Source organism: Podarcis melisellensis (assembly GCF_964234715.1).
Source record: "Podarcis melisellensis genome assembly, chromosome: 2".
NCBI classification, from domain to species: Eukaryota; Metazoa; Chordata; class Lepidosauria; order Squamata; family Lacertidae; genus Podarcis; species Podarcis melisellensis.
The window spans coordinates 36803523-36817795 of NC_138529.1; the positions used below are offsets into that span (position 1 = coordinate 36803523).

At 44.9% G+C, this 14273-nt stretch overlaps 2 protein-coding genes across 4 annotated transcripts in view; one reads left to right on the top strand and one right to left on the bottom strand.

Annotated features, from left to right (window-relative positions):
* Positions 1-449: 449 nt before the first annotated feature.
* Positions 450-12526, bottom strand: GSG1L2 (GSG1 like 2). The gene is made up of 5 exons (XM_081898049.1): positions 11831-12526; positions 5499-5546; positions 3844-3996; positions 2706-2817; positions 450-1191 (listed from the first exon to the last, which is right to left on the bottom strand). Exons 1-5 carry the CDS (start codon positions 12126-12128, stop codon positions 900-902), a joined length of 903 nt encoding a protein of 300 aa, XP_081754175.1. The 5' UTR covers positions 12129-12526; the 3' UTR covers positions 450-899.
* Positions 10738-14273, top strand: part of GLP2R (glucagon like peptide 2 receptor) — a 39023-nt gene continuing 35487 nt past the window's right edge. Inside the window, exon 1 of one of the 3 annotated variants that reach the window (XM_081897929.1) lies at positions 10738-11030. The gene's annotated coding sequence lies outside the window, so the exon portion shown is untranslated. Of the gene's footprint in view, positions 11031-13019; positions 13503-14273 lie in introns of those variants that run through there. The other 2 variants (XM_081897931.1, XM_081897928.1) reach the window with 2 other exon arrangements.

The window sequence follows — 14273 nt, forward strand, 5'->3', positions numbered from 1 at the left end:
CACCTAGCACAAGCTCCTAGGCTATTCATGCAAGGCCAAGAATTCTGTCCTTACAACAGGGCTGTTGAATCCTCCCAAATGTAGAGTTGCTTCCTTTGTTTACTTTACTTTTGCCTGAAGCAAAAAGTATAAACCCCAGTTGGCAAGGTTTACCAGTCAGATAATAATTACCTGCTCATGGGATTGCTTGGCACCAGGAAGTTAGAATGCAAAATGAAGTTTCTTTAACGATCTCACTCTGAGAACTTTTTCAGGCGTCTCAAAGGATGTTATTAAAAAGTGCATGGGAGTTTACCAGGTGAAATTGTTTTCAGAGTTTATCAAACTTAGTCCTAACAAGAGAGGCTTATGCAAAAACCCCTAAAGGCATCTTAAAGCAAAGAGGTACAACCACTTAACGGATAAAATAGAAATGTTTGTCTCAAAAAAAGGAAAAGGAAACCCCTCTGCAGAGTTCAGCTTCATTGTTCATTGTTCTTATGAACAATCACATCAATAATTTCCCCATTTACATTCCAAAAAAGTACAAAAGTTGGTCTTTGTGTAGCAACAACAACAACAACAACACATTCAAAATGCACTAGGTACAAACTTACAATTTTAGAGCATGATTTCAAGGGGAATGTTAAGCATGTGCTTAAATCAGCCCACACTGAAATCAGTGGAACTTTAGTGCTTTCTGGAAGTTACTCTCAATCAAGACAGAAGCAAAGGAAATTGAAAATGAAAAGGAAGAAGGTTTTTCTTCTTGGCTTTCTTTTGGCAAGTCACCAAAATGTCCTGCAGTTAGAACATCAATCCTTGACATACAGAAGAATGCATCAAGTAAACACTGGTTGCTTCCAAAAAAAAGAAAAAAATGGAAGAAAATAAGAGGGGGGAACCCTCTGTCACATAGTTTAGCAATATTCTTCACAATGTGCCATGGGGATATTATTTAATTCTGCAAATGTTGTAGGAGTAGTCGGACTGTGAATGTCTGTCAGAGGATGCATCAAGTCCCCAGTTGTGCTGTGGATGGTGTTGATGTACATTGTCCAAGCCTTTTCTGGATCGGAAGACTTGGATTTAGCCTTTAAACTTCTCTCCAGTTTTTTCTGTTTATACTTAAATTCCAGAATAGTTTTTGTGTATCTGTTCATTGTGGTCACTGAGGAAGCCATACAGCAGGCAAACGAGCCCCAGGCAAGACTGTCAAGAATACAACAAGATCGTGAATAAAATGGCAGTGCTCCCACCCCTGGTTTGTAAAGCCCCAATGTTAACCACAACCCACACCTATCGTTTCTTGAGAAATGTTCTGTTTTGATATGCTTTTCCCCAAACCAGCTTCTATCTGATTTGAAAACACATAAGCCATGTGAAGACTTCCATGCCCCCACTCCATCTGCTGCTGTGGACAGTCAGTAGGCAACTTGGGTTGTGCCGATGTGTGCAATGACATGCAAATGGAAACACAGAGAAAAGACAACCTTCCTGTGTTTGAAGCTGGTAATGTGTACATGCCCATTGTACATGCCCATTGCACACCTTGTTTGCTTTTAAAAGTGTTTCTGCACTACACACACATAGCTGTGTAACTGTTTTTGTGCAGCCTGTAGCTGACAATTGAGCTTCCATTAAAAAACTTCACCACCAGTGCAAAACTTGTTGCTGGGTATGGTGAACATTTTCAAAAGAGCAGACACAAGAAGCTGCCTTATACTGAGTCAGCACACTGGGTCTATCTAGGCCAGCTCAGTACGGTGGACACTGACTGGCAGTAGCTCTCCATGGTTTCAGGCAGGGGGTCTCTCCCTGACCTACCTGGAGATGCCAAAGATCGAACCTGAGACCTTCTGCATGCAAAGCAGATGCTCTACCACTGAGCCCTTTCCCAAGGACCATGCAGAAGCACTGCACTAATTATGCTTTTGTAGTTAATGCTTTCTAGTCCACCCATCAACATTTCAATGTGAAAGATATGCTTCTGAGAAGGGAGGCTGAACCTGCAACCCCTTCTACAGACACCTCTACCCTTCCATAGTGTCAGCTTTTTTAATGCCGTTTCCTTTGCTGCCGTTTCTATTGCTTAGAGCTTCTTTCTAATCCACTGCAGGATCCCACCTAATCAGAGAACACACAATAGATGTGGCTATTTTCTGCTACATAGCCAATCAGAATGCAAGCTGAACTAAGGGCAATGCTTTCTGCGCTGGTCACATGGGTGATTCCCAACCAGTTATATTACTGGCTGCGCTCTTCCTCTAAAGTGACTGCACAGGCAAATATTCACACTGGCCCAAGATACTTTGGGATACCATTGGAAGTTTGAAACCTCCCCAGGCCTGTGTCAAACTCTATTGTGTGCTGCCTCTTTACAAACTGGAGAAGATTTCATCTAGAGGACCACATCAGTCATTTTCTTCTGTGCTTCCCTGGTCACTAATGCCTCATCGACTAAGCAGAAAGGGAACCATAGGTGTCTGGACTAGGAAACTGACTGGACAGTTTCCTCATGATACTTGGCTCTTTCTACATAACTACTTCTGTTAGCTGGTTCCATATTTATTTGGTACTTGAAAAGCAAATGTGTGGAGGCCCTTTTCTTTTCTCTTTTGCACAACTAGCCCCTAATTTAACCAAACAATCAGAGTGATTGGCGGGTCATGTTCATCCATTTGTTGTTGTTATGTTTTCCCCCATTGCCCCCCCCCCCAGCTTACCAGTAGGACCAGCCATAATCCCAGGTCTGTGGGCGCCAGTCCTCTGGACCAAGATTGACGGTCATTTGAAATACAGTTGTATACATCATGTGAGCCACCATTCCCAGGAGACCTGAAATATTTCACAATGCTTTGTTAGCAGGAACCTCTTTTTAATTCACGTTTGCAGATCCATCAGGTTGATTTCCTCCCCTCCCCTCCCAAAGCAGCCCAAGGGAACAAACAGCAAACAGTTAAAACACACACACCGTGCAATAAAAATAAAACAAATACAATCAAGAACATCTAAAAACATTTTAAAAACTCAAATGTATACCCAGGCTTGTAAAAGCATAGGTGAAATTCCAGGGGTGGGGGTGGGGGGTTGACAGAACATCTCAAAGGCAGTAATCTCTTCAGCTGCTCAATACCAAATGAATTCTGTTGTCATTAGACAGAGATTTGTGACAAATAATGTTGAGGCTTCACCTTTTTCTTCAGACCTTAAGCCTGTCTGCCTGAAAAGGCTTAGCTCCTGATGGTTCATACTTGACTGAATAAGGACGATAAAGATACAGCCCCTCTCATACGGAGGCAGGTGAGGGGCACACAACTAATCCACCCAACTGGATTTATTTGGTATGAGGCCATTGCACAAACTGAATGACACCATGAGAAGTGGACCATAAGGACTGCAGAATTCAAGCCCAAAGTCCCAGCTGCTGCGTGGGGCATATTCCAGGAAGTGACATACTTAGATGTCTTAGATACTTAGTGACATACTTAGATTTTGACACAGGCAGCTGCCTCACACCATTTCGACTATTCACCCATTTAGCCTAGTTTTGTCTTTTCTGACTGGCAGCAGCTCTCCAAGGTCTCAGGTACATCTGCCTACTTCATCATTAACTTTTAGGAAGAATCTAAAAACATTCTTGTTTACTCTGGCTTAAAGATCTGTTCCTAGCATCCCTGAAATTATTAGCTGTGACATTCAGTGATTTTTACTTAGAAGTTCTAAACCGATCTTTAGAGGGTTATTTTTGAACTGTTTTTAAGAGTTTTGACTGTATACTGTTGTTGATGTTTTCAATGATAGATGTGGGCTCCTTCGGGAGGAAGGCTGCTTATATAAATTTAATAAATAATAATAAAATACCTGCCAGGACGGTGAAGATCGCAGCAAACGCATTGAGCTTCAGCCCATCTAGCATGCTGATGGAATAGCAAATTTCAATCAACATGAGAGCGACGCCCATCAGAAGCAAAGCAATGTAGAGGAGCTCTGCTGCAATGGAGAGCCACAGGACCCCTGGAACAACAAAGGTCAGCAGCTCTGAGAATCCTAGATGCCCCAAGACCTCCCCCCCCACCATTCTGTACCCATTAAGCTGCCAATATATGCACATAAAGTTAAAACAGTTGCGGCCCTGCCCTTTATTGTGGCTTCAACTGCTTTTTATTGGAGCTGGTTATCTCTGAGTTTTCACAGATGGTGCAGGAGAAGTTCATCTTGAATCCTTAAACCCCAGTCCATAGGTATGTGCCAGGATATGTGCAATGGAACAGAGCAACTTACTCCAGTACAGTTACAGCTGCATTATGAGCCTAGTGGGGCTGAGTATGTCAGATCCTCTATTTGCATCCCAACCTACCTTAAACAGGAAGTCTAGCTGCAAACAACCAATCAACAAATTTTATTATTTATAGCCAATGACCATCAGAATACAGTATGAGTACAAATCACATCCAGCTTCATGCACATTCCTGGTTACTCCTCATCCAGGGTGCTCTCACTACCACCTTGGGAATCACATGACATTAGCCACAATTCGTATCTACCCTGTCGTTCTTATGAAATGCTGTGTTTTGATGAGTTTCCCCCCAAAACAAGCTTCAGTCTGAATAGAGAAAAAGAAAGACCTAGCTGCACTTTACCTAGCTGGTAATGTGTACACAGCCTTAGTCTCCTGAGCTGTATGCTAACTTGAAGAAGGCTATGAGGAGCAGCCAGGTCCATCCCCACTGTAGATTCCCTTAGCCAAGTGAGCCAGATCTGCAGAAGAAAGAATTTCAACAGGTGTAGTTTGTCATGCCAGCTCCTCTCGCTGAAATCCCTATGCCTACAAAACTACTAAAAGGAGGAGCCCTGATCTTTCCTGCATTTGGCTACTTTAAACTCAGCCTGGAGACACAACTTTTTATAGAAGACAGAGGCTGCTTGCACAGTCCCTGCTTAAAATAGAGTGGGCTTGCTCTTTTTCTCACTTCCGATTGAAGCTGGTTTGGAGAAAAACAGATCAAAACATAGCATTTCCTAAGAAACGACAGGACAGGCACAGGATAAACAAGGATTGTGGCTAATGTTGTGTGTATATCTCTTTCAAAACCAGCAGTGGGAGTGTACTGGACACAGAGAAGACAGGAGCATGCACACAGCTAGAGTCATTTTCCAGAAGGATAAATGGAAGCAAAAGGTGCTAGCTTTCCCAAAACTATTCCCCACCACCCTCTGGAGGATGCCACCATTTCCTAAACCTTTTCAAGCACCTTGGGCTTCAGCTTCTAAACTGAGTTCAGGTTTCTTTGGGAATTATCCAAGGTAATATGCACTAGAGCTAGAATAAATAATCCCACCACAAATACGCGCAGATACCAAATTTGGCAAACATTCAGAATACGTGGATTTGAGCCACTGTTTGTCCCATAGAAACGGGGATATATTTATTCTAGGGTTGTGTTTCCCATGACTCAGAACACCGAACATAAAGATAGAAAGAGCAGAAACTTGAATTAGTGACAGCATATAATTACCTCGATCCGCCGGGGGTGTCAGGCTGATAAAACTTCTACATTTCTCACCTATAAGGCATATAAAATGTACACTTTCAAATTATAGTTTGGAAGGGGGGAAAAACCTGAGCATCTCATCAGCCAGCTTAGCCTTCCCACCTTCCCAAGGCTTATAGGAACACAGCCTCCCACAAGCAACAAGAAGGGAGCTGTAAGCAGATGGTAGGGGAAGCCAGCGCACTGAGCTAAAATGCTGCAGTGTTATTTGGAATGCAATCCCCCCCGGGGGGGGGGAATTAAAAGAACAGGCATCCCACTTTGTGCCTATAAAACAAAGCAGAGGCAGGGCTGCTTCTTGCATGATATTTTCGTATTTGTGCATGCTCCACAAGCTGTGCCTTCTAGGAAAATAGGAAGCTGCCAGACCATTGGTCTGTCTATCCAGCTCTTGCAGACGCTCCCAGGGGTTTCAAACAGGAGGAATTCCCTACCTGGAGATGCTGGGGATTGAACCTGGGACCTTGTGCATGCAAAGCAGATGCTCTGCCACTGAGCCATGGCCCATCTCCACCTTTTTTTTCATTTTCACTACTTGTCCCTTTAAAATGCACACAGGCAGAGGCATAGTCAGCCTCTCCATCACTGTCCAAGTGCATCTTAAAAAGAGATACACTTTGAATTATAGAATCATAGAACTATAGAGTTGGGAGGGACCACGGGGGTTCCCTGGTCCAATCCATTGCAATGCAGGAAGCTTTTGTCCAATGTGATGCTCAAACCCACAAACCTAAGACTAAGGGTTTCCTACACTACCAGCTGAGCCACATCTCTTGCACTAGTCAAATACTGGGGGAGTCAATATGAAATCCAACAGTTTTTGAATTCTCAGTCTAGCTGATCACCTCCCAGTTTATGGAAGCACAACACAAGTTATACACACAAACTTCAGGAGCACTATTAAATGGGCAACATTTGCAGAACTTTTTTATCCACCCTAAATGTTCTTATAAATGCCGTTGGACCTGACTTCAAGTGATTTCCAAATGTTATTTTTCACCACTAACACTTCACCTTATTCCAATCCAAAATTTCTAGTTTTGTCTCTGACTACCATCCTAAATCCCCAGTACTCCCTACCAAACCTGCCAGAGACAAGTTCTGCTTCCTTCTACACCCCTTCCTTCTCTTCTAACTTCAAAGCCAGGCTGTTGCCAAATCTTGCTGTATTTCCCACCAGAATTTCTGAGTTCCGCTTTCCCCTCCTGCTAAAACTCCGCCCCATGTGTCAGTCATATTTTGCCCATTTATCCCTCTGAGGAGTTCTCTCTTGGTGGCCATCTCTATGATTGTGTCATTGCACTGGCCCAGTTTGTGCAGCTAGTTACCCACGTAGGCAGATGCTGGAAATGGAACAGTGTGGGTAGAGTACCTTGTGACAAATTATTCGTGCAAGTGGCACGCCACACAATTTGGGCAATTCTAATCCTTCCGAATTCAACTCCACCACTGCACATGGCTCTGAACATTTTCCCCCTCCCACCTCATCACTGTCACTGTTAATGCTTAGGCAGTAAGCTTCTCAGGGCACCTTGACTTCTAGCATCATGTGAAACATCTTCTAGATTGAAGGTGTTGTATAAATGCATCCAAACTTAAGTCTAGCTGCAAGCCCGGGAAAGAAACAAAAAGTGCTTACTTGAAGAAGTACCTATAATTATGTGAGGTCATATCCACACCATCCATTTAAACCACTCTCGTTCCATTTTAACATAATAATCCTAGGAACTGTAGTTTGTGAAGGGTGTTTGGAATTGTGGCTCTGGGACGGGTGAACTACATTTCTGAGGATTGTTTAGGGGAAGATTTCCATGCCAGTCGCAGAAGCAGAAAGTTGTTTGGAACTGGCCTGAGTTCTTAAATAAAAGAATTCACTGGAAGCAGAGCTGGTGACAAAGGTCAGCAAAGCTGGGGATCTGCTAGGATCCATGCGCCACCCAAAATGGTTGCCAAAGCACAGCAACATTTCGAGCACATTTTAGATAAGTTTCAATGCAAAACACTGAGAAATAGAGGGCAACTCCAAAGCTATGCATACCTGTACACAGAGAACAGTGCTACTTAAAACCAGTGACAGAAGTTTATAATAGCACAAATTAGACTAAAAACAAAGGTGGGGGAGAGGACTACATATTTTTGCCAACTCTAGTAATGTTGGCAAATATTGGTAATGTGCATTGGGTTAAGATATCCCTGCCCAGTCTCCACCCACTGGTGTGTACATGGAGCAAGAGGTTTCAATACACATCAAAATATGCCAATATATATAGCAGCATGCAGTTCAATCTGAAACACAGTGAGAGAGAAAAGCAGCCTCACTGTGTTTTAAGCCAGGAACGCATGCATGACTTAATTCTTGGCTGGTGGGAGTGGCTGAATTGGTTCTGGCAACTTCCACCTTCACCTCAGGTAGGGGGAGTGGCTCTGTGGATAAAAATAAAGAAATTGTTCTACATTTCCTGATCTTTGCTGTTGAGGCTGAACGGTCAGCCACTACATTTTGTGTGTGTTATTTTTAAGTGTGCACGTACTCAGCAGCACAGCTGTGAATAAAGCTGCGTGGATTGTTTGGTTTTAAATTTTCTGCAAAAAGTACATCCACGTTATATGTGCACAGCTGTCCATAACATTGGCTCTACTAAACAAAAACAAAACAAAAAAGATCCCCTTGAATTTCCATTATTTTTACAAGGGACCACTCCTCTGAAACATCATTAAATCACAGATCACGTCTATGGCTACAGATTGCACTGCAAAATTCACGGATCATACTGTAAAAATAATGGGTCTTGTGCTTCCCAGCATTGCCATGGCACAAAAACATGGGTCTTAAGCATGGACCCTCATAATTTTTAGGCAAAATGCTACTGAAAACGCCATCAACTTACACATCACATCCAAACCCACTCACGGAACAATAAAAACCATGTTTCCATCGTCAGGTGAAAATATGTATCTGAACCACAGGTATCCTATGAAAAAGATAGTGTGAATTCAAGAGGATCTATTGTTGCTCAGCTGAATCCAACTCTTATCCCACAGCTTTGCTGTAATATCCAAGGTAAAGTTAAGCATTGTTTCTCTCCCCAACCCATTTCTCCTTTGAAGGTAATAATGTTTTGTCCAGGTTTCCCACTTGACCTCCCTTCTGTCTTTCATTCCCCTCCCCACCAAAACTACTAGGAGAAGCTAAAAGCATGTGGACTCTCAGAAGAAAGCCCCATTGACTTCTGTTGGGGTTTCTCTTGAGTACAGACTTGCAAACTAAGAGTGTCATGGGGGACACTTATTTAACAACAACTCTTAGTTAATATTAAGGGAGAATGAGGCAAGAGGATGGTGCCAAGGAAGAAAACAGGAACCATAGAATTGTAGCATTGGAAGGGGACCAGAAGAGTCATTTAACATAGGAATCTTTTGCCCAGTGACTTTGGGATAAAGAGTCTCATGCTCTACTGAATGAGCCATTTTGTGTTTGAATCATGACAATGGGGATTTCACTGGAGACGGGGGTGTCTTTGACTTTCTTGTTGGTTTGGGGTAGAAGACTGGAGAATGCTTTCCTGGGTGCTTCTCTGTGATGCACGACCCTTTTGGTAGGAAAGAGAGTTCACTGATGGACACAAGCAGCCCTGTTCAGCTAATTGGCTGATCTTACTCATGAGAGTCCCATGGACTACAAGAAGATCAAACCTATCCATTCTTAAGGAAATCAGCCCTGAGTGCTCACTGGAAGGATAGATGGTGAAGCTGAGGCTCCAATACTTTAGCCACCTCATGAGAAGAGAAGACTCCCTGGAAAAGACCCTGATGTCCTGAGGCAAAGGGGACAACAGAGGATGAGATGGTTGGACAGTGTTCTCGAAGCTACAAACATGCGTTTGACCAAACTGCAGGAGGCAGTGGAAGACAGGAGTGCCTGGCGTGCTCTGATCCATGGGGTCACGAAGAGTCGGACACGACTAAACGACTAAACAACAACAACAAACACATAGTCCAGTCTCCATGGGGAGCACGCACTGTGCTTTGGTTCTCTCCCCATATAGGAAATGAAAGAGAGGCTCGGGAAGGCATAACAACCCACAAAATACTATGCACAGGTAATCTGTGCAGGTGTGCACACATTCACCTGGGAGGAAGAGGGAGAGAGAAGGGTTTGTCTCTTGAACAGCCCATTTGATCTAAAACCCCCAGCCATGCCTCATACACTCTAAACACAGGTGTGCAACACAGAATCTCAAAATAAACACAGCAGGTGTTTCTTTATTGTCCTGTGAACACAGAAGGGCCCTGCTGGATCTGGCCAAAGCTCCAACTAGCCCAGCATCCTGTCTTCACAACAGCCAACCAGATTCCTATGGGAAGCCCACATGCAAGACTTGATAACCCTCCTCACTTCTGATTCTCAGTGACTGTTTATCAGAACATAGGCACCATGACCAGTAGCCATTAATTCCTTTTAAGTAGAATAACAGCACAGTGACGCCTTGGAAATTAAAGATGCTTCAGTGTGGATGTGAAGATGATCCTTCACTTTTCCTCTCCGCATCTTCCTCTTGATAGAGAGATGCTGCTCTCCCGCCCCCCCCCCCATGCTTCTTTCTGAAGCCTCAATTTGGTCTCTGGAGTAGCTGTCAAAAGCTGCTGTTCTCTTCATCATTTCAAGCAAATTAAAAAAAAAAAAGATTGCACTGGTGGTGTTTCTGAAGATTAATGTCATTGTACAAATGCCATCTTGGCAGATGTCTAAGGGGGATTGATGGCATGCACAGGGTGCTTACTATCGCTTCTATGCAACAAATCAAGTTATTGTCCCACAGGAAAGAATCTGTTCTCCCACAGGAAAGGTGTCATCATGAGAACAAGGAAACTGAGTGGACTTCCTGTGGCTGGAGGAAGTGCTATTAAAAAAATGACACACAACTAACAAATATGTTAGCTTTTACCATTAGACTTCAAAAAAACAAGCTTCCTGTAAATAGTCTTCCTCCTCCTTTTCTTTTGGAAATAAGGGGTATCACTCAAATTTACACAACCTTACCCCTAGAAGTTTGGACATCTTCCCACAAATCAGCTTTACCTCTCGCTCAGGAAAAATGATTACAGCAACAAGGTGAGGGGGTCATTTTTAGGGGAGAATTAGGGTTAAACACCCCCTACTAGTCTACGCCTGCAGTTGAAAAAAACACATGGGGTTGGAAATCCCACACTGTACTTGTAAATTTTAATTCCACCCTAGGACAATATGCAGTTCTGGCGAAATGCTCCTTCTAGTAATGTTTTGGTGAGGTATGTGGAGTTTAAAGAGGCAGTTTTTCATCAAGACAGACTTAGTTGGATCAGCTGTTATATTTACATAGGGGGGAAAAATAACTAGGAGTAATATATTTTCCCACTCTGTTGCAAACTTTTGATTTCCTAGCGCAGCCAAGAAGCCAAGATGCCGATCCTTTGCTGCTGTACCAGCACTGATTTTCCACACTGAAACTCTTCTGAGTAAGTAAAACGTTTTCTCCTTTATCTGTGTCATGTCTTAAGACTCCCCTTTGCTCCATAATACTACTGTGTGCGTGTTAATGAGTTTACCATTATTTATCACAGAATCATTTATTACTACTACTTTTAAAAACCTATTTCCACTGATTTTTTTTTAAGAAAGGGAGCAGAGTTAATGCCACATGAGTTCTGCTTAACTATTTCTCCTGCACACTTTAAATATCGTGTTCCTCCTACTATTGGCTCCAAATACCTCGGTCTGTGTTATATTGTTGGGATAACCTTTCCTATGTGAGCCAGTGCTGGGGGTGGGGGCAGACGGTGTGTGTGTGGGGGGGTCATCCCTCATCCCACCCCATCGGAATTGGAGGAGAATTGTGATAAGCGAGCTTAAGACAGAAATGTGACATGACGGGGGGGGGGGATAACAAATCAACAAGGATCGTCTCCTCCCTATTAACCCACAAAGAAGCCTTTGACGATTACACTTCATTAGTAGCCATTTCTTTTAAAGCAAATTGTGCTTCAGAAGCAACATAGCTTGTTTGCGCTCCAATACCCCAGGGCGCGTAAGCTCTTGCTCCCGTTTTACAGATGGGAAAAGTGAGGCTCAAAGTGACTTGCCGGCGGCCGCGGGGGATGTCATTGAAAGACCCCCATTCCCCCTCCCCCCGGCGCAGTCCCGTCTCGGGAAGGAGCCTCCGCTCCCTTGAGACCAACCAGACGGTCCTCCTCTCCAGCTGCCCCCCCCCAGGCTCACCACTAGTCCCTGCTGCCCCGACGGGGAGGTCGCCACTCACCGTCTCCGAGGAGCAACTCCTCGCAAGAGTACCAGATGCCGGCGTGAAATTTCCGGTCGACGAACTTGTCGTCTCCGGTCTCCCAGATGTACTGGACCACGTTGCTGTCGTTGGGGGCCCCGGAGGTGTTGAAGCGGATGCAGTGGGTGCCCCCTCGGAGCTCGCTGCACATGGGCTTGGCCACTTTGCGGGTCCCTTCGCACCAGTAGCTGCTGCTGAAGGCGGTGATGGAGAAGGTGAGCGACAGGCAGCTGAGCGAGAGCGCCGCCGAGGCTCGCTGCCGCCGGTCCACCCCCATCGCGCTGAGGACTGCCGCCTTGCAGAGGCTGCATCCAACGACGCCGAGCGAGGACAGGACGGGGCGCACGGTCCTCGGGCTGCCGCCGCGCGCCTCTTGGCTAAGCCCCTGCTGGTGGAAAAAACCCCGCTCTCAAATCGCCGATCCCCCCCCCCCCCCGCAGCATTCAGCCAGTCACCAGGCTGCCGCTGGCCATTTCTGAAGGTGAGGCGAGCAGGTGGGCAGAGCTGCCAAGACACCTCCTCCCCCCCCCCCCCCTCAGCGCAGGATGGGAGCCGGGGATGAACAGGGGCTGAGCCTCAAAAGCCTGCCGCCTCTGTCAGAGCTCAGCACGAATAGGCTCTCCAAGAATGCCTCTGAGCATACAGAGTGCATTTCTGTCCCCGCGGAACAATGGGAACCCAGCCACCCACCCTCCCCCGAAAAAAAGCACGTGGGGGGGTAAGGAGCCAGATGAAAAGCTGCAAACAGGCGTCAGCCCCAGGAGTGATCACTTTTATCAAGTCACGCGCCACAGCGCTGGAAAGCTGAGACCCAAAACCACACAGAGGCAGGGATCAGGCTAGGGAAAGGTGAGGAAGGAAATGCGGGCAAGGGGAGCAAAGAGTGAAAACACACACACACTCCTCTCCTGATACTTAGGAATTAGATTAAGTGCAAAGTAAACACAGGAGGACTTGCTTTCCTGACTATCTTGGGAAAGGTGCCAATGCTTTGTTTGTTTGGAAAGTCAAGTTTCGCACCCTCTGCATAAGTCCTGGTGCTGCTGCACACCTTGGAGCCCAGGGATGTAGCATGGGAAAGCCAGTGCGATGTAGGAGTTAGAGTGTGGACATCCAGCGCACATTTAAAGCGTGCAGTTTCACTCAAAGAATCCAGGGAGCTGTAGATTGTTAAGGTTACTAGGAAGTGTAGCTCTGTGAGGGGGAAACTACAGTTCCCGGGTGAGGGGGAGCCATGTAATTTCAATGTGCACTGGGTGTCCTTTTTAAATGTATGGTGTGGGTCTGCCCTCAGTTAAGCCTTGCTGCACAATTTATGAGAAGCGAGCCCCATTGAATTTCATGGACTGCACCTCTTGAGTAAACACACATAAAATTGCGCAATCAGAGCACTTGTATTTTAGAACTACAGGGGGAGATGGCACTTCCATTTGATTAAACCCTCAAACATCAGTTTAAGATTGTGGGCCAAGTTAATTATTGCAGGCATTCCAATAACATTTCTATTCCCATTTTATAAATCCGGAGCTGAGAGACACTGATTTGTTCAAGGTCACCTCAAGTAATGGACGATCAGGGATTCTTCATAACAGATTCATTTCCTTGGGATTTTTGTTTAATCCCCTTTTCCTTCTGCACTTATCCATTTAGTGTAAGTATTACATCACGGCTTGAACAAACCAAACACTGTTTTTCTCCCTGCTCCAGTAGTAATGTACAGTGCCCATGTTTTTGCCGTGGCATTATATTTTTAAACATGATGTTTTCTTGTTATATACGGCCTAAACTTGGAGGTGGTGTGGGAGTGAGTACAGGCACTGGGGAAAACAAAAACCTGCTGTAATTTGCAAGTGAGGCAAACATTAGGAAGACTCCAAAAGAAAAGGGGAAAAGGAGCTCAAATTAAATGCCAAGCCAATAAACTTTTCTTTGCTTTTCTTTTTTGCTGTTTTAGCTAATTTAGGCAGTGTAGTGTGTTGAACTTTGGTTTAGCCTCCACATACTTGCTTTAGTAACTTAGTTGATTTGGGGGCAGTCAATCTCCCTGAATTGACCTGTTTGGCCACAAAGTGTCTGTGTACTTTTTGTGTCAAGTGGAAGGGATGGGGCAGTAAAATCTGACTCCCTCCCAATCTGACCTTTCTACTCTGGGATGCGTTTAGCCGTTTCCCCCCAAGCAAGGCCAGTCCTCCACTTTAGGCAAAATGAGGCAGCTGCCTCAGGCATCAGATGTGGGTGGTGGTGCTGCCATTGAGGTGTTGGAGAACAGGGTTGTGTATGCTAAACAGCCTATCCTTTCCTCCTGGCAAACGAGAATGTCCCATTCCCAGTGCTCAAGTAAGATTCAATGCTCATGCCAATCAATTTCTGTGTGTGGAACTGAGGGAGGGGCATGTTTGTCCTTTGCCTCAAGCAGCAAAAT